The sequence below is a fragment of the Zonotrichia albicollis genome, chromosome 14 (assembly GCF_047830755.1).
Source record: "Zonotrichia albicollis isolate bZonAlb1 chromosome 14, bZonAlb1.hap1, whole genome shotgun sequence".
In the NCBI taxonomy this organism is placed as follows: domain Eukaryota; kingdom Metazoa; phylum Chordata; class Aves; order Passeriformes; family Passerellidae; genus Zonotrichia; species Zonotrichia albicollis.
The window spans coordinates 13257663-13278100 of record NC_133832.1 but is presented as its reverse complement, the minus strand read 5'-3'; the positions used below and the strand labels follow the sequence as shown (position 1 = coordinate 13278100).

The window sequence follows — 20438 nt, the reverse complement described above, 5'->3', positions numbered from 1 at the left end:
CTGTGGGTTTCACAGTCTGTTTTCATGGAAGATCTTGGTACAGATGAAACTGCTGGGCAAGCACCAAAGCTCTCATTCTGTCCAGTGCAGCACTAACCAAGTGGAAACTTGAATTCAAGCTACCCATCCCTGTAATTGGCATTCATATTTTGTGAAGCAGTGCTTCAGCTGGATCTGAAAGATCATCAATCCTGGCTCCTTGTTTGTGCTGCCATCGCAACCTTGTGCTCCTTCCTGCTAATCAGCCAGGAGGGGTTTGTGGAGTTGTTTGGGTTTGGAACAGGGCTGTGGTTTCGAGATTCCAGGATGCTGAGTCTTGTCCCAGGGACTGGCTTGGATGCTCTCCTGCCTTGGAGCCTTAGTGAGCAGGCTGATATTGCAGCCCATCCCTGTTTTCCTTGGGCTGAACCAGTGTTTGCCTTCTGCTATAACTGTTGAGCAGCTGCAGTGCTGTGGTGATATATACACATCTATATTGTGCTATAAATCCTGTAGTTAAACATTTCCTTGACCCAGCACACAACAAGGTGCTTGTCTCCAGCTGGTTACAGAAATAAAGGAAGTGAGTTCTAAAACAATATTGCAATTAAGCTGTTTTTTCCTGAATTTTGCACAAAATGTTTTGCCTCCAGGAATGGATTGTGAGGAGTTTTATTTTAGGGAATACATAGGGTGTTGTGGGTGTGTATAAAGTTACCCTGTTGTGATTGGTGTTGGGCAGGCATTCAGGGAGAAAGTTGGCCCTTGCTTTTAAGAACTGTTTCTGAGATAGCAACATTCTGAAGGTCAGTAGAGAACAAATGGAAATACATTTACAAAAACCTTCGTGTTTCTCAGTGCTCCCGGTAATAACAAGCAAGTTTCTGAATCCTCACTTAGGCAGAATTCACCTTTCCATACAGAGAGAGGGGAAACCAGGCCTTCTGAAGACTGAAAATACTTGGAATAAGCAGCCTTAATGTCTGACCTTAACTTTAGCCTGTTCCTTTCTGCACTGTTTGGCTGAGGCTGGGACTAAGCTTTCCTTGGGGACATGGATGGGAGGTTCCTGTGCAATCCTGCTCCTGCCCTTCTTTTGCCCACCCCTTTGCAATGTTCTCGTTGATCTGATTTCCAGCTGGGCTCTTGCCACTGTATTATATAAACCAAATGCTCAAGCAAAGGCAGCATAGTCAGACTTCTTGCTGAAAACTTGAAAAATTGACATTGCTTCTGCCCGGCTGAGAAGCTCCCAGAAGTTGCAGTAGCTGTGCTGGATGGATGGTAATGGCAGTGTCTAGCCTACATTAATTAGATCCATCACTAATGGCAACAACTTTTATTCCTTCCTTCCCTTTCTCTAAGTAGTATAACTTTTTCAGGGTTATATAGGGTGGTTTTAGTTGGTCCCTTTGCTCCCTGTGTTCTGAAGGTCTGTATAAAAAGAGTTTTGAAAGGCATGAAATGGAGTAAGATTCTGCCCTGCACAGTCCTTGGTACTCTGTTATGCAAGAGCCTTTACAACCAGGGCCAGTCAATGATTCACTTCAGCAATTAAAGCTCTGTGCATGGGTTTGATATCACCCTGGCACAAAGCAAGGCATTGCACTTTCTTTGGTGCATTGCCCTTTCACGTGTAACACTCACAGCTGATATTCTTGCACAGCATTTGGACCTCTCTGGTGTGATCCAGGTTGAACCTTGTGGTGTCATTGCCCCCAGCCATAGATCTGCCTCTTCTGCCTGAGCTCCAGAGTTGCTTCATGCCTTCTACCAAATACCATGCCTTGTTTGGCTTTATTTAGGATCTGTAGATGTTTGGTTTTTGGTTTTGTTTTGCTAACTTCTAGGATGAGAGTTTCTTTAATACTAATACTAAAATATTTTAATACTAAGCATTAAATGTTTCATACTAAGCATTAAAGTCAACAGCAACAACAGACTAGAGAATAGAAGAAATCTTCTGTCAAAGCAAAGACTGGCTTCACAGCACAGAGATCAGTGTGCTACTAGTAGCTGTTTTTTATGATCTGGAAAATGGGAGATGGCTTCCTAATTAACAGTGTAATGAGCTGTGTGGTGAAGATTGTGCTCTAGGGACCTGAAGGCTATGGGTGACAATTTACAGTGTGTGTGTGAGCAGTAATCCAGCTCTATCCCACCTTTCTACACATTTGCAAAGAGTGCAGTAGTTGTGGGAGCCCCTGGAGTTACCCTGTTCAGTGGATCCATCCTACAGGAGACTTTCTGTGGGGTTCTGAGTTAAAAAGAGAAGTTGGAGGGAAGCCAACAAGTGCATGAGCTAAATACCAGAAAAAGCTTCAATGCCCCTTGAGATGAGGGTTTGGACTAGTTCAACACAGATGAATTTGTTCAATATGATGAGCCAGTGCCCCTGGCAGGGTGATGTCCTGATGAGATACAATCCCTCCCTGCAGATCCTGCCTGCCTGGGCTGGGTGTGTGTGCTGCTGCCCAGGCTGGGCAGTGCCTGGAACCTCTCTGACAGTGGCAGCTCACCTGCAGGTGTTGATGGGTTGTGTGGGACTGAGGAGCCACCCAGTGGCAATCTCCCACAGCCTCCCACTGGCCAGGAGTGGCGCAGCAAACTGGTCTGCACAGTGGCCACCAGTTGGCCAAGTGTCCATTTGGTGGCCGGAGCTGGCTGTGCCTGCAGAGGTGTAATCTCTTCTTGCATAAAGGTGCAAGGTATTAAGCACTTCCTGACCTCTGGTTCTGCATAATTGCCAGCCTTGCTACAGCCCATGGATCTATGTTTCAAACCGCATCTTTTTAACTGTTTTGGTTTTATTTTGAAGATTACACCTATTTTACTAATAATCTAATACGGTGCTCCTATAGGCAAGTCTCTGTTGGTGTTTGGCTTTAGAGAGAGCTTGTTTCCAGTTGACTTTTTTAAAGATGAAATGAGGTGTAGTGCTTGGCTTTGGTAGCAGTATTTATGTTTTAGTATTTAGAAAGGGAATCTTCTCAGGGGCAAAATCTGGCTCAAGTAGCTGAAAACTTTGCAAAGGTGTTGCTGCTGCTCAGGCTGCAGAGTATTTATTGTTGATAGAAAGTTAAAAGGCCTGTGACAGACTTGTATGAAAATATGAACCTCTTCTAAACAAATCTGTACTCCTGTAATTTGCATTGTGCCACCATTTGCATTAGGATTGGTTTTTTGGTGCTTCTTAAAGCTTTCTTTAGTGTGTGTTAAAAGACCTTAGTTCAAAGAACTACATTCCTATTAAATGGCAGCTTTCCCATATTAATACATTCCATGAGGATGCAGTCCACATGAATGCTGTATACATCTCATTTGTAGATGTGTCTAAATTGAATGTTGCTAAAAATGGATCAGAATGGTTTTCCTCTTCAGAAATATTCTGTAAACAGTCACTTGTGTTCTGCAGTAGTGCAGTTCTAGTGTAAAATTCTATTTCCTTGAGTAGTGACTGAGGGTGGATAGTTATCTAGAGCATGTTCTCCAGGAGAGCAGAGGATTGCCTAAGTCATGTCAAGGACAGGTTTGGGTGATGGGCAGAGCTGGCAGCTGAGATGAAAGATGAAAAAGTAAATTTGTGTCTCCAAGACCCTGCTACCAGAGGCAGTGCCACTCTTTCTCCAGTGGCCTGGTCTGTGGGTGCCTGAGCTGGCTCTAACTGGGATGCTGTGCTAACAGTGGGCCCTCTGCCCACTGCCTCATCTTCCTTGTGCTGGTGTCCATCTCATCCCACAGCCAGCCAGGGTGGGGGGACTGACATGCTGAGGAGAAGGAAAGGGACAGGATGGCCTTTGGATTGTCAGCACTGCCTGGGTGCAGTTTTAGTGTGCCAGGGCAGTTTCTCTTCCCATGCCTCAGTAACAGCCATTAGGCTTCCTTCTGATGCTGCTGTAATCACCCAAAGTGCTTTCTTTGTGATTGTTGCAAGGTGCCCTTTGTGATTGGTTAGGTGGAGATGCAAAACTGGCTTAAAAATATTCTCTGCTCTAAGTTCCTTCCAGTGGCTTCTTCTTTGGCCCAAAAATGTAGCAGACAGGATGGGAAAGTGCCTCAGAACTGGTGATGCTCTGCTCAGGCCTGCAGGACTGGCTGGAGAGATCCCAAAGGCACTGCAGACTCCTGCAGTGGTTTCAGTGCTGGCTTCTGCCCTGGGAATGCAGCTCATCTGGCAACTACTTTTCCAGTGGGTGTGCAGAAGGGGTTTCCAGGTAATCTCTTAATTTCTTTCTCCCTTTACAAAATACCCCTATCCACTGCCAGACTCCCCGTGGCCCGTGATCTCCAGAGAATAACTTGTTCACTTTTTTTCCACTTATCCCCTCTCCACACCCACCTTTTTTGTATTTTGTATTTAATAAAGTGGGTGACTCAGTACTAAATATAAAGCCTCCTGCTTCCGGCATCATCTGCCTGGGACTCATTTCCTGGAGCTGACATCAGTTGAAGCTCCCGATTTCCTTATGAAATAGCAGGACATGAAATGTCCTTTGCGTGGTGATCTGGGCATACTTGTGGACTTCTGTGGTGGCTGCTTGGCTCCCTGATCTAAGCTGTGAATAATTAGCTGGTTAATTGCTAAGCTGAGCACTGGTGGAGCACAGGGTAAATGGGGCAAGTCCTCAGATCTGTTTTGCACTGCAAAATTGTACTCAAGTTTGCAGGCAATTTTTTAAATAAAGACCAACTTTCAGTCCCTCCTGCATATGCAAGGTTTTTATTAAATAAGCATGAGCCTGACTAATGTCTTGCTTTCTTCCAGATGACAGGCTCGCTGACAGAGCAGCTCAGGAAGCTTTTAAGGGGGAAAGCTAGCAAAGATGGGCTTGTTTTTTCTCTAGAAAGACTGATAAACTCAGGAATTAGGGTCAAATGCTTGCTCCTCAGTTGTCACATCTTTCTATAGCTGTTTACATTGATGTGATATACAATGCCATTGGTTGGGACTGCAGGAGAAAGCAAAAAGTGCATAAACCCTCAATTTGGGTCAAAAAGCACAGGTGAGAGTCTTTCTGCCTGTTCATAATTTCATTAAAATCCTTACATTTAAAAGAGATTGTGAACAGAACTGGAGGAGGGGAACATGTTGCACATGGTAAATGGTCACTGATGTCAGTCCAAAACAGTGGTGGCTGACCACTCAGCTTTGCTGTCTAAAGCTCTGGCTCACAGAGCATGGTGTGTTTTCTCTGGTGAAGCAGGCTATTTAAGTTAACTGGTTTTCTCTTTCAGTTAGGTACTCTTTTGAACTTCTCCCCCTTCTCTCTCTCTCTCTCTCTCTTTAATTTTAAAATTTTTTTTGTAAGGAGAGGGGATGTTTCTGAAAACCCTTGATTTGCAGCACCAGCACAGGCAGGAGACTGAGCCACCTTTGCAGCTCCTGAAGGCTTGCCAAGGTTTGCTGATGCTCTGTTGACTCTGGGATCTCCTGAGGCTGCTGTGGCTCTCTGCCCATGGAGGTTTCTAGCATGGGGATGCTGAAGTGGTCCAGCATGTCCTGTACTCCCAAGTTGACAGTGAAGCTGGCTGTGTCCCACCAAATAGATATTTTAGGCAGGAGCTACAAGTGCCAGCAGTTAAAACCCATCCCAAAAATCACTGGGACAGATGTGGCATGTCCAGGAACTTGTTCATCACCATGGATGTCATCACCAGTTATCTTGAACAGCTTCCAACATCAGCATGGTGTGTCTTGGTGTTAGTGAGGAAAACACCACTTCTGGAGTGGCAGGAGAACTTGGTGTCCCGAAGCAGATGATTGTCCTCTTCTGGGCTGTATCAGGGGAGCAGTGGGGTTGCACAGCCCACTGTAGCCAAAGGCCAGCACACTGGATGAGCTCCCTCCCTTCCCCAGAACTTCACCACAGGGTCTGTTCTCGAGGGTTTGTGATGAAAGATGACTCCTGAATTTACCCCTTCTGCTCCCCTGTCACCTGGCAGGCAGCAGCTGCCACTGCCACAGCCATCACTGAGTACCTTCTGGAGGGCAAATACGGATTAGTGGCCTCCCAGTGAAACTTGGCAGCTGGAGCTGTGGAGGAGACGTGTCCCCTTGTGCAATGATGTGCTGGGGGAATCCTGCCAGTGCTGGGAGTTCTCTTTGTGCAGAAACCTACATCACAATGTTCCATGCAGGGGAGTGGATGTGTCACCTGAGCACCTCAGGCACCTTTTTCTTCCCTAAAAGGCTCTTTTTTAAAGCAGGAAGAAGAGGAAAATACACTGCTATACTGGCTCTACCAAAAAAAAATTCCTATTTTGGAAGAGTGTGGGGAGTGGTATGAGGAGACCAGGCGTGTGAGGAAGTCTGCTGGGAGTGGAGTGCCCGGGGAACTGAGCGTTCGCTGCCTGCCACGCCACACCCTGGTGTGCTGAGTCTCGGGACATGACGTGGGGATGAGTGGTGCTGGCACCACCGAGCTGCTATTTTAGGTTTGACTGTAATTGCAGGTTGGACCGCCAGGACTGGATTTGGAGTATTCACAGAGCAGAGGGCTCTTAAAGCTCTGGAAAAACTGGCTATCTCTGATCCTTTGCAAATGTGGGAGACGGGGATTTCACGTGCGCTGTATGTGAATTGAACTCCGTGTGGTGGAGCCACTGAGGACCTGTGCTGGCTGGTGATGGGGCAGGGATGTCCTCTCCCTCTCAGACAGAGGAAATGATTATACCTGATAGCCCTGTAGGATGCTTTACACTTACCTGAAAAAAGAAAAGTGGGTAAGCAGAGGTCTGAAGGCCTGTTGGCTTTTAGGCATCTCCCTCTGCAGTGCCAGTCTGCCACCTGCACACCTGCAGGTGCTGCCCTGCTGTTCCAGCAACACAGGTGACAGACACTGAGCAGGCATTGCTTGTGCAATGGCTCTGCCACTGACAGAAAGTCACAGCCTGGTTTGGGAGCTGGGCTCTGGCATGTTCTCCCCCAGAGCTGTCAGGCCCCAAAGCCTCACTAACCCCTACAGGATGGATTTGTGCTGTGCAATGTAGGATGGAAAGTGAAGATGCTAAACTTCATGAGATGAGTTTTTTCATTTTTGTTGCATGATATCCCCTAGACTTCAGAGGCTGGATGCAGTCCCTGGTTTTGGTCAGAGCAGCCAACTGGGCTCCCTGCACCCAGATGTGCTGTGATGCTGAAGCTGGCTGCTGGTGCAAATCAGCAGAGCTGAAGTTGCTCTTCCCTAAACCCTGCCTGATGTGCACTCAGCCTGGTCTCCGTGGACTGCAGAAGTGTTTTTCCAATCCAACTTCTTTCTTTTTAAGTTACAGCTGCAGTTCTGGGCATAAAACCCTCTATTTTGATTTCCATGATGTTTACCATCCTGAGGAAGTTGGCAGGCTGTGGGTTTGGTTTAGGTTTTTTGTTTTGTTTTGTTTTTTGGGGTGTGTTTTATACCTCCTTTGAAACTTTACAGCTGGAAGCTAAATTTTCAGGTGATACCCAAGAAATGGTACCAGGCAATGAGTGACTCACTTTCCTGGCTGATGTAATTTTTAAAGAGAAACAACAAAAAACCACCCAGTGACCATAATTTTTAGAACAGTCATGAGTTCTTCAGATTTTTTACTAATTCAAATATTGTGTTTATTAGTAAATGACATATTTTCCTTTTTGCTGTGGAAATGCTCAAACATGATGGACTTAACAGGAGCAGAAATCTCTGAAATATATGATTATAGTTTGGAAAGCCAACTTAACCTTTCTGGTGATTGATTCTGCTCCTGTTCATTGCATCAGCAGCACACAGTACATGATGTTTCTGTTGCTTGTGTCTTCCTGGCTTGCAGCAGATGTCTGTTCCTGTTTCATCTAGAGCAGACAAGGATTAATTGCTGAGGTAATGCAATATATTACAGTATGGGCCAGCTCTGAACTCTGTATTTCATTTAATCTAATCTATTCAGACCATTTAAAATTTTTTTTTGTTAGTTTTTGTTTTTGAGGAACTATGAGGTGAGATAGCAGGCAGCATCCTCCTTCAGTGCAGATTAAGGCCAGATAGGTCTGGATCCTGAGTATTCTGTGAGCTTCTGGTTGTTTCAAAGGCATCCATAAAATAAGTACATAAAGCCAAATACAAGCTCTGCGTTGCTGTTTGGGCACGCTGAGAATGAGCAAATCAAAATCCATTTGTTCTAAAGAGTAACGAGCAGTAGAGGGATTTTTTTGTTCAGTTTTTTTTTTTTTTTTTTTTTTTGGTTTGTGTTTTGTTTTTTATTAATTAAAAAAAATAGTTTGCTTACCTAAAATCTCTGTATCTTACCGCTTCCTATCCCCAGTGCCAAGCCATAAAGGACCAGGGGCTGTTTTTTTGGGAAGAATTCCCGCTCTCAGGGAATGCTCGGGTCGCTGTCGCGGCGTGGCCGCATCCCCGGGAGCGACCTCCCCTCGCTGGGCGGGGAGCGGGAGGAAGGGAGGGAAGGGAGGAATGCTGGCTGCCCTGCTCCGGGCCGGGGGCGGGGGAGACGCCGCGGGCCGGCCGAGGCAGCGATTCGGCGTCCCCGGGCGGAGAGAGCCGGGTAAGGAGAACCGGGCGGGTGGCCCGGTGTGCTGGGCTGGGCTGGGCTGGCCGTGCGGTGCGGGCCGTGCCGGAGATCGTCCTGCGATAACTTGTCCTGCTGCGCTTTTCCCTGCTCAAAGTCTTGTGATTCCGCCTGCTGTAGTGGATGGAGGAAAACAGCTGAGGGCAGAGAGAGTTTCGGGTTTTGGTGTGTCTGAGTTGGGAATTTATCGGCGCACATGATAAACGCGTGCGAGCAGCAGCAGGGAGGGCTGCCCAGGCTGGGCATCAGCGAGGGATTCGTGTTTAGGGCTCAGGGTGTGTCCTCCCAGCTCTGGGTTTGTTCCATCTCTGTCTGCTGCGGGCTTTTGCACAGCAGAACTGCTCAAACTTGCATGTTAAAGCGTTAAATATTTAAACCCCTGCCTTGCAGAAAGTGCGAGGAGCTCTGAGAGCTTTTGGGAAGTGGCTGTAGGCTGCTGGCTGTGTGGCTGCTGAACTTTTTGGGGTCTCTCACCTGGAGAGGTTGGGCTCTGAATGCTGCCCTGCCATTGCAGCTGGAATGGCATGAGGCATTACAGGCTGGCAGGATTTCATCTCCTAACAGAGGAGTTTATCTGGCTTGCTGTGGTTTCTGGCTATACCTGATGCTGGAAGCCAAGGCAGACCCTCTCTAAACACTTTAGTAGTCACTACTAGCTTAAAGCACTTGCATACCATACTGAAATGCTGAATTTTTTGTTCTGGTAACTTCATTTGTCTGCAAACCTGTAAAAAACTTCTAGTATATCTTTTTCACATTCTAATTTTGTTTGTACTGAATGTATTGCTCTGAGGTTTTGCTAAGTTATGTTTTATTAAACTGATACTGTATTATCTCTTAGCCAAAAGGCTAAGAAGAGATATTTCACTCTGCATTTATTCTGCAAAGCATCTGTCTCCAAAGAATGATTTCCACAGCTGGAGGACTCTCACACCCTCGAGAAATTCAAAGTGGTGGTGAGGTTGCATGCTGTTTACAGGGCATACATCTCTCTAACCACAACATCTGTCCTAGGGGTATTGGGCACTGGCTGAGCTGGGAAATGGAGGGTGAAGAAGGAGGAGGAGGAAGCAAAGCAGCTTGAAGGGACCTAAGGAGAAGTTAGTGCTCATCTCCAGGAGTGCCTGATGCATTTTCCCAGCCTTGATGCTGGATGCATTTACCTAACCTTGAAGCCTGCTAATGAGAGTGTATTTTGTGGAGGTTTTTAATGCTTCTCCAAAGTCCAAGAGTCACGAACGAGAGCTTGCCTGATCCTGAACTCATGGCTGCTGTCTTTGGCTCCCTATCACTCCTCCCCATATTAAGTTAAATTATAGAGAAGTGTGGGGAACACCCTGCAGTTAGACTAAATGTGATTTCACTGTCATTGCAACCTCCTGGGAGGCAAAGCCAGCAGCTTTCCTTCACTTCTGGCCATTTTGCATTAATTTTTGAGATTAATGTTTCTGATTTTGTGGAGAGTAGATAGGATCTACACCATCTATTCTGCAGTAAATGAGTGGTGAATTTACAGAGATTTTTCCTACTTCATAAGCCACTAGGACAGCTATGTAGTGACACTGATTTATTGTAGTCTGATGTTGCTTTCTTGCTCTGAAACAAATTAATTTGACTTCTTTCCCTTTTTCCCAAGTGCTTTCTAAACAAGATCACAGACAGCAGGGGAAGGATGGAAAATGGTTTTTCTTTTTCCAGTAGCTTTTTCTAGTGAGAGATCTGTTACTGAAATTCCTGGGGTTTAAGACACTTTTGAAACATAATTACAACACTTAGGGTACGGTTTGTAGTTTCTAGTGTTTTGTTTCTTATTTAAGAAAACATTAATTGACACATTTCTCTGCATGTTTATCATTTGGGCAGCCAGAATTTCAGCCTTGGCTGTCTCTTTCTGGACAGCTCTATTTACCTTCAGCTGATAGAACGGTTTGCAAACTGCTTGCCCACAGCTGTACCTTCTAAAAGGTTGCACAGAACCCACCCTCCCAAAATGAACAGCTGAAACTCCTTTTGTCCAGCTTGCCAGGGATCAGCACCGTCATGCTGGGTGTTTGGCGTGCAGGAGCTTGTTTGCTGCTGTTGAATAAGCAGTGACTGTACTGTGATTTAATTTAGGGATCTGGTTGATTCCCCCACCTGGGTGGAGAGGAAGTGTAACAGACTGAGTAATGCTTCTTGCTTTATCGTGGCACCCTGGGTATCAGTTCCTTTCCCTGCCAAAGGTGCTGCCTGGGAGCAGAGCTGGAGCTGCTGGGGGGATGGAGAGTGTTCTGGGATTTGCAGGGCTTTATCCAGCTGCTCCTGAGCCAGGCTGCAGGCTCAGCTCTTGTAAGGAGCTGGGCTCCTTTGGGGCTGAATATTGGGAATTGAGGACATATACTTAAAGCATGTTGAGGGTAACCTGCAGGTCTCAGCAAGCAGGTGCCAAGCGCTTCTGGGGAAGAAAATTTGCACAGATTCAGCCTTGTGAACCTCATTCCTCCTTGCTTATGCTGGCAGGGAACCCACTGTCTTTTACATTATTGCTCTGAGTGTCCTCTCATAAAATGAGAGATGCTGAGTTTTTGCAATGGAGGGTAAGAGATGGGTCCTTTCTTTAAGACATTTATGGTTAAGGTACAGAATAAGCAGAAGGAAGTGTTAGTGCTGCTCTTTTTTTTGGGAACTACACAAGAATAAGAATTACTATCAACATAAGAATTTCCTGAGAGGCTTGCATGACTTTTCTGTGTTTGAGCCAGGAATTTAAATGAAGCCTTCTGAGTTTCAGTCCATTAGCGACACCTGACCTCAGCCCTCCTCTCCTTTACCTTCTTGCACTTAAGTTTAAATAATCTCTGTTTGCTTTTGCAAGTTCCAGGTAGATGAGTGTTCAGCTCTTCCTTTCCTGAGACGTCTTGAAAGGATCACCTGTTCCATGTTGTGCTAGCTAGGTAATGAGAATATTGCTCTTCTGTTTCCTCTGACATGAACAAACTATTTCAAAAGTTAGTTAAACCAACCTAGTCGGTTATGATTTGAAATGTTCTCTAACCCTTGAGCAGCTGCTCTACTAAAACTGGAGGTGTGTCAAAATGCAATACTTCGTAGGAGTATTTGTTGAAGAGGCTTTTAAGGATTGATTCATCGGTGCCTTGAGCAGTATTTTATCTGTTTTCTACTGTGCCCTGTAGATTATGAATGCTCTGTAGAGATGTGTAATACATTTTGAGCAAGGTCTGTGGGCTGTAGCTGTGAGCCTGCAGCATGATGGGAGTGTGTGAGTGCACTTGGTCTCCTCTGTGATCATCCATCCATCCATCCATCCATCCATCCAATCAATCCACTTGGCCCTGGTCTTCCATGACAGGAGCCTTCAAAGAGTGTAAGGTCTGCAGAAAGCTTTTAGTGTTTCTCCCTTCCATTTGAGTCCCAAAGCAGTTTTGTGTTCCTGTTCAGCCTCCTTCAGGTAGATGGGAGTTACCAAGCATCCATCCACGCTGCTCCAGGACTGCATCTTACCCTTGGTGTGCATCAGAGGCAGCTCTGGCTCAGGGGACAGGGATGTGTTGGGGGAAATTTCTTTGAGGGCTGGGAAAGCTTTATTTTTTCCTTTCCATGGGCAATTGGAGTGGAAGCATTTGTGTTCTTCTGACTTGTGCTTCCTTCCAGCCTCTGGGCAATTTGGTACCATGTGACCAAGCATCCTCAGCTGCTTGCTCTGTCTGTTTTCTCATATCTGTGAGACAGGGGGATTGCTGTACTTGAATCCCTGTGAATTTCTGTTCATATCCCAGCTTTCAGTAATTTGGATGCTGCTGTGGAGGACATGACTATCCTGGGCTTTTATCAAGGGGCTGATTCCTGTTTGATGCTGTGAGCAAGTTTGATGCTGATTTTGGATTTTCTCTGGGTGCTGGCTGCAGTTCAGTTCTGATCGTGCTGATCATTATCCAGGCCTGACCACACCCCAGAGAGCTTCCTTGGCTGTGCAGGGCTGTCAAAAGGCATGTAAATTGGCTGATGGCTCAGCAGTTGCTTTTACTAAGGATTTAAGATGATTGAAGCTCGTGAATCTGGTTCTGTCATGAAGGGAGAGAAAACACTTGGACCAGCATGCAAAAGGGGAAGGATCAGGTTGTCCAGGCTGCCAGTCGATGTTGGGGTGGTGGATAAAGTCTGTGCAGAGGGCATAGGAAAAGTGATTTTCTGCATTTGTTTCCATACTGTTGGAGTGGCCCTGCCTCTCTGCAACCCAGATCTCTGCTGGGCATCTGTGCTGCTCAGAAAAATACCTGGCATCACTCTGTGCAGGTCTAGCTGGGGGAAACTGAGCTTCTAACCTGGACTGGCTGGAGGAACATACTTGTCCAGAGGTGGCTACCCCATTGAGACATGCCTCCAGCTCTGGAGAGAAGCTCTGGCAAGCCGAGAGCAGTGACTAATTCCAGCATGTGTGTCTGCTCCTGATGGATTTGGCAGATTTTTCCCCTGCAGCAGTGATGGGTTGTGCAACAACTGGAGCAAAGTTTCACAGTCCACTCCCAGGTGATCATAAGCATAGCAAGGAGCTTGCCTCTCCCAGCATGACAGTTTCAGGAGTCTGAAAGAATATAAAGCAAAGCCTGCTGGTGGGAATCCTGCTGCTTTAGAGGTGCTTCAGAAACAGCAGCTGGAGGTAATTTCAGTATGGATTTGGGATGGAGTGACCTGGAAGGTGCCTGTGCAGTGGGAATCTATCTGCAGCCCTGTGTCCTTTCCCTGTGATGCAGCTGGTGGGCTACACAGCCAGCCAGGAGGTGTCCTGTGTGTAAAGGGAGCTGGAGAGCTGGGTGGTGTAAGGTGGTCCATCCAAAGCCAGGCAAGCTTAAAGTAATTCAGAATTAAAGCTGGATTTTTGTAGTTGGTCTTGGCTGTTGAGGTGAGTTTTTTGGTGCTTTGCATGGCCAAGAAAAGCTGAACTAAGAGAAATAAAGCTAGATTTGGGTAATGGCTTTGCAGGTGTTAGAGTACAGTGGTGTTCAACAGTTAAAGCACTGCAGACCTGACAGCAGAGCTGTAGATTCACTGCTGTTGAGCCTGATGTGTTTGGGGCTGGGAAAACTTCACTGAAGGGGAGATCCACAGATGAGAGATGCAGCCAGTCAGTCAAATGTGGCACCCCAAAGCAATGCCTGCTCAAAGCATTGTGTGCCCCTTTCTTCCTGAGGCAGAGAAATCAGCTCCCTGAGTGCATAGGAACACCTCAGTGTTTGTGAGCACAAGAACCACAATTGTGCACAGAGCAGCACCAAACTGATTTCAGAATCTGCATCATCATGCTGATGGTAAGGGGTTAGGCACCACCATGGTGGAGCCTTTCTGGATGGGCAGCATCTCTTGATCACTGCTCCTACCAGGATGATATCTCTCACCAAAGGGTGAAGGTGAAGGTCTGGTTTCTGCCAGTGCCTCTGACCAGTGGCTGTCTGGAAGGTAATTGCCAATTAAAAGTTTATGTGCTTCCATCAGCTTGGTGTTTGCTAACAACCACATCCAGGGTGTGGGTGCTGTCTTGTAGGAATTTGATGAGCAAAACACTGTGGTGAGCATTTGACGAGCACACAAACTGATTATAAGCAGGAGAGGATGGATTTTATGATAGGTTTTCATTTACAGGCCATCAATCCCTCAGCCTTCCTGTCTTCCTCCCAAGCATTGGAAACTATTTACCTCAGAGGACTCATCAAGCAAGTCTGTGCACCATCGTGTCCTCCTGTCAATGTCAGTTTGGGACTGTTGTCTGTAAAACCCCAAAGGCTTTGCTTAGGCTGGACCACTAAAAGCAGCCATCAGAGATGGAGATGGGAGTGGATGTGTCTGTGCCCTCTCCTGCCTGCAAACATTTCCAAAAGCAGCATGGGCCCAGGCCTGTGCCTGTGCAGGAGGGTTCCTGCAGCGTCAGGACATTGCTCTGACAATCTCAGCATCCTCTGCAGCTTCCACTCACCTGGGAAGGGATGCAGAGAAAACTCAGGCTTGTATCCCTTGCTGGTGACTCTTCCCTCACTGCCCTGAGGGGCTGCTCTGGGCTGTCCTGGCAGCTCTGGAGTTGCAGAGCCCTTTGGGATGGGCACAATCTGCTGGCTGCTTTCAGAGGGGCTGGGGAGGGTGAAGAGGGGAGAGCACACGGCCACCCCACTCTGCTATGCTGCTCTTTCTTGGCAGGGAGCAGCCCTGCCTGCAGAACAGGGAGGAAGAGGAGGATTAGGTGAGCCACAGGAGGCCTGGGGCTGGATCACTGAGCTTCCTCCAGACTGGCCAAGCAGCCCCAGGGCTCTGGCACTTGCTGTGGTTGTGAGGGGACCGAGTGCCTGGCTGTCCCACTGCTTATTCCAAAAGATGTGTGCTGGCTTAGTGGTCACAGGTGTGTGGGGTTTGAGTATTCTTAATTAGCTACTGCTAACTGACTTGTCTTCTGATGTCAGGAGCTTTTGTCATGAAAAGGGAGCAAAACCACAGGTTCCTCAGAAACTGAGTCACTGCTCCAGACCAGGTCTAGCTCACTCGTTGTGTTGGATTATTTTTTTTTTTAGATTGGGTGGAAATAGGATATACTTACACCTTTTTGTTGACTCTTGAATGTGTCTCTGCACTGGCCTGTTTGAGTAAACAAGTTGATATTGTTAATCAGTCATTGTAGAGATATTAAAGGAAGGCAAGCCTGGAAGGGATGAAGTACTCAGTTTTCAGAGTAACACAGAGCTGCTAAGAAAGTAAATTCTTCCATTTGGATCAGCAGCAAATTCCAGCTCTGTTTCTGTTGGAAGTGTTCAAGTGGCTCTCAGGAAATATTTGGTTGTTATGTGCTTTCAAATTTGAATTAATCTGCCAACTTTCAAGATGTACAAATGTCTGAATATCCCCCCTTCATCAGTTTTCTACCAGTGCTCTGTGTAATGGAGCTTCCAGGATGTAGCTTCCAGGGCTTCCCCTCTTGGGGAAGAGTCTTGAGAACATTTTTCTCTGTGCTTGACTGTTTTTAAGTTGCTGTCTGAGCAGTTAATCCACCCGAATATCCTGGCTAGCTTCTGGCACTAGTGCTGGAAGTGCTGAGTGCCTCAGCAGAGGGATCTGGATCCCTCCAGTGACAGCCCTGCAGTGGCTGTCCCCAGGTGGCTCACAGCTGTCAAAACACACGCTGGGACAGCTTTCCCTGACCTGCCCCTGTTGCAGTTCTGCAAATAAACTAACTTCAGTTCGGTGACTGCAGTGTGCTTAGAACCTGTAAAATTTGTTTGCACAGGAACTTTATACAGCCAGTCTCAGGGAACGAGTTGATATCCCAAAACCTTGTACTTAGGCAGCTCTGATCTGTGTCCCAGGTACTCTTGAGAGGACAGAAAGAGGCTGCAGTGTCTGCCAGCCACACTCTGCTGAGTAGGTGCCTTTGTGCATCCGTGTGTGACAGAGCTGCCCTTTTCCTCTGTGGAGTGAGGGATGAAGGCAGGATGAGGGATCTGGAGCAGGGATTGCTTCCTTGTACACTTTGTTTATCTGTGCATTGACCCATGGGCTGTCAGCTACCAGACTAAAATTTTCTCTTGTTCTGGGATGGGTGTTTCAGTGTCTCTGCCTGTCGTACCCTGGTGGAGGCTTTGTTGCAGTGTGAGTGTGACCTGGCCAGGCGTGAGCAGCGTGGAGAGTCCCCACAGGGCTTCCAGGGAGGCAGCTGATGTGTGATCCCTGTGCCAGGGTGATAAAAGGGCCTTTTATGTCCCACAAGACAAAGCCTCTTATTTAAAAATGCAACTGAATGAAAAACACGATTCTGAATGCCCTAGACTCAGCTATTAAAAACAAACAAACATAAAACCCCCCACACAACAAGAAAAAGAAAAGCTCCCCTGCCCCCCAGCCCAGTGTCGGAGTGATGGTGTAATACCGCTGCATTGCAGAAAAGCTCTGTACAATTGCTTTGGGAGCTGTAACTTTGTGGCCCATTAACCTTTCCATGGACTGGTTTGTTATAACACCTTTCCCTTCACAGACAGCCCTGACAAGGTCAGGTGTCTGCTTTTTCTCTGCTGGTTTGAATTCTCCCTCCTTCCTCTCAAGCAGAGAAACAGAAGGAAGAAGTGATATTACAAAAACTGAGAGTGAAACCTGTTTTATGGACTGAGCTGAACAGTCTAGGAACTGGAAGGAAGATTTTTTAAGTCAAGACCCATACAAACAACCCTAAGGCATATCCAGAGCATAATATTTACCTGATAAAGTCAAACAGAGCAGCATTTTTAAAAGCTCTCGGTTCATGGTGGTGTTTGCTGCTTCTTTTGGTGTTAAAGATGTTAGAGATAGTCAGCAGCAAATTAAATTCCAATTAAGTGGTTAGGTAATGATGCTTTGGGAAATCCCTTTTTAAGGGAAATCCTCATGGTTTGAAAATGAATTGGTGCAAATGAGAATTAGGAAGAAGGCAGAACTTGTGGAGGAACTTTGGCTGAATTTTCAGTCTGTAGCTCAGCCTCTCCTGCCTGGCAGGTCGTGCCACCTGCCTGCATAGCCAAATCTGGCCCTGTTCTTGGGAGCATTCTCCAAGTGTTTCTGCCAGTTGTGAAATCCATCTCTTGTATCATGCAACAGGCCTGCTCAGAGCTGATTTTCTTGCTAAGCAACTCCTTTATCCCCTGTAAATAGCCAGGTTTTGGTGGCACTGAGGCTTGACTGAGGCACCCATGGGAGGTTACAGGGAAGGGGCTGCTCCAGGAATGGAGACAGATCCCACACTGGAGATCAAGCAAGAAAATCAGTGCTGCACACAGCATTCCTGCATCTTGCAGGGACCTGCATGGTACCATTGCCTTGGTCAATTAGCCTTTTTACTGTGAAACAGTAAATAAAATTACTTTTATAAAGATTTATCTTTTATCTCTGTCTGATGCACCTTTGCTGCGATTCCTCCCTCTATCCCATTTTTCAACTTGAACCCAGTGAAGTTTGTTGTCTTGCTGTTGGTTGCTTTTACTGACTGTTCAACATCTTGTTGTGCTGCTAATACTGGGAGGTGGGGTTTGAAGTGCTTTCCTTCGTGTCTCTGCAGTGATGCAACTCTTGTTGAGTTTCTCTGCTGCGAGCACCTGTCTGAGCGGCTTTCCCAGGCTGCCACGCCTGCCCATTGCTCTCATCTCCAACAACTTCATTCTTTCCAGACTGAGTGAAGTGTTACAGAAAATGAATATTTACAGCTACAGGCAAACTTGTGTGAGTGCTTGTGAAGGCAGCTGGGAGTCTCAGACAAAAGAAGGTTGCTAATCAGAGCACAGGCATTTGTTAAACTGAGCCTCTTGTTGCTTGAGCCTTGAGCCAGAGCCAGCCTGTTCAGGATCCTGCTTCTGACAGTCTGTAAACCTCAATCCACCCTTTGCTTACAAAGCAGGAGGCAGTTGTGTCTGTTCCCATAGGCAGAGGAGGAACATTTTATTTCACAGCTTCAGGATTGTGGTGAACAATGTGGGAGCTGGAAAATCTCGGGCTGCAAATCTCATTTGAAGTCGCACCAAGCCTGCCCAAATCCCCATTACAGACCCTGAGCTAGAGCTGGCAGAGGTGTTAGAATGTGCTTACCAGTGTTTCTGTTCCTTGTTGCATCAATCATGCTCTCTCATGGTCAGAGTGCCACCAGGGCATCCAATGCCCTGTGACGAGTGTCTGGGATGGGATGTGTGTAGGTGTCTGACTTGCTCCCATCCCTGTGGTGATACCTCCTGTCCAGGCACTTCATCAGTGCTTGGAAAGGAGCATGGTGGCAGATGGGTGGAGGAACTCTGTGCTCCATCCTCTCTGTTAGACACCAAGCAGATCCGGTCCAAGTAGAGTTTCTGTGAACTCGAGGTCTCGCTGTTTCTCAAGCTCTTCTGTGCTTGCTCATGGTACTTCTGCCATTCAGGGAAATAGGGGCCATGCAAACAGCCTGTTCCTTGCAGTTTTTTGGGAGTCTGACTCTGGGGAAACAAGTAGGTGTTGATTCAAACAGTTTTCTTGCAAAAGAGCAAACTATTTTCTTTTTGCAAACAGTACCAGGTACACTACTTTGTGCCAAAATACCCTCTCCATGTAGTGTTCAGAATCTTTTCTTTGGGTTTGGTAACTGTGTGCTCTCCATTAATATTTTGACACTGGATTCTGATTTTGTTCAAAGTTGTGGAAAATCTCTGGAGATGTGTGTTCTGACCTACAGAATACACTGACAGCAGGTACCTTCATATGTTCAGAACACCATAATCATAAAATAACATACAGAGCTAAATATTGACAAGGCTAATGGGCTTTTTGACTTGTTAAAGAGTGTATTTCCCATCTCGAGTTTGACACATCTGTTTTCTTAGTGGAAAGATAAACATGGTCCCAGGAAGTGTGGTGACACTGGTACTGATTGTTGCTATGCTGCTGTTGGAAACTGTGTTGTTGAATGCAGCCTGGTTTCATACTGTGTTCTTTTTCTCTCTTTAGGTACTCCCTAAATTCATGAGATGGCCAACACCATGCAAATCTCCAAAGATGAGCTGGAGGAACTCAAGGAGGCCTTTGCTAAAGTTGGTAAGTCACACAGGAGAGGGCACCTTGCTCCTGTCTGCTGCACGTTTGAATTGGATTTATCCCACCCCTGTGATGAGCAGCAGTGCCAGCAGGATGTGGGCATTGTGCTGGTCTCATGATTGTCTCTGTGCCAAGGAGTCCCTTGGCAGCTTTGCTGCTTCTGGCTTGTCCCTTTGGCCAAGGAGCACAAAGGCAGGAACAAGGCAGTCTGGCTATCAGGGAGCACTGGCAGACAGCCCTGAACTCTTGCTCCAGGGTGGGCTTTGTTGCTTCCTGATGGCAGAAGAAATATCCAGACAGGTTTTGCATTGCTTTGGCCTTGGCTGCACTTGAGGGCTTGCAGGGTGCTTGGTTCTGGTGGTGTTGGTTTGGCAGACTGGCTGAGCTGTGTGCATGGTCAGTGTAGGTGCTGCATTTTTGGCTTGCACAGAGTGCACTTGGGGCTTGTAGGCAAAACTGAATTTGTTTACCTGGCCTCATGGAGCAGCTTGTGGTGATGATCAGTGCCTTGTGCTGAGCACACCTCCATTGCCCTCTGCTGGCTCCATCTCTGCTGATCTCCCTCAGCCTGCTGAGCTTCCTCCAGGGGCTGCTCCTCCTGCCTCCCAGCTTTCCCCCTGCCCTGGCATCACAGAATCTCTGGCAGGCTGCTTCAGGAAACTGAAATGGGCAGAGAACTGACATAATGGAAAACATGTTTTTCTGTTGGTTTAGTTTCTTGCAATGGCTTACTGAAGGGTCAGAGCACCAGCAGGGAGGGGTGGGATGGGCGCTGGAGCGCAGCCCTAGGGGACTGAGGTCAGTGTGTTCAGCTGGGGGGCCACACCCGGGACTGGCACTGGCCAGGATCAAGTTGCACAAGCACTGAGAGCCAGCATTTTGTTTTTCTTAACTGGACATGGGCATCACTTGAGCGCTGGTTATATATATAAAATCATAGTTGCCTCTTATCTGTATTGGGTGGTACCACCTTCCTAGGGCAGGGCTGCTGTGAAAACTCTCACTTGTTCAGAATTTCCCATCTGCATAGAGAAATGTGAATTTCAGAGGCAACTGATTCTCATGGAGCAGTAACCCCTGTTGGAACCTGAAGGAAGTTGCATTTTAAGGAGTTCCCTCTCCTCTCTTGCCCTTCTCAAGACTTTTGCAGCAGAGGGAGATGTTCCTTGGGAGGAAGCATGGTGTTTATCTCTGTCTAATGTGCCTCTTAGTGCAGTCTCATTAAGGCTGAGATGTAGGCAGCCTGTTCTGTCCTTGGATACATTTAAAATTATTAACCTCTCTGGAATGTGGTGGCTTTTTGTCATTGGTGTGGAGGAAATGATCAAGATTAGGTTGGAAACATGGAGAAACAC

At 46.9% G+C, this 20438-nt stretch overlaps 1 protein-coding gene across 5 annotated transcripts in view; it reads left to right on the top strand.

Annotated features, from left to right (window-relative positions):
• Positions 1-20438, top strand: part of PLS3 (plastin 3) — a 48347-nt gene that overhangs the window by 10185 nt on the left and 17724 nt on the right. For 2 of the 5 annotated variants that reach the window (XM_005488175.4, XM_005488174.4), the window contains exons 1-2: positions 8358-8502; positions 18997-19083. In XM_005488175.4, coding sequence (XP_005488232.2) covers positions 19017-19083 — 67 coding nt within the window. In that variant the 5' untranslated portion in view covers positions 8358-8502; positions 18997-19016. Of the gene's footprint in view, positions 1-7779; positions 7821-8357; positions 8503-18996; positions 19084-20438 lie in introns of those variants that run through there. The other 3 variants (XM_074551357.1, XM_074551358.1, XM_074551359.1) reach the window with 2 other exon arrangements.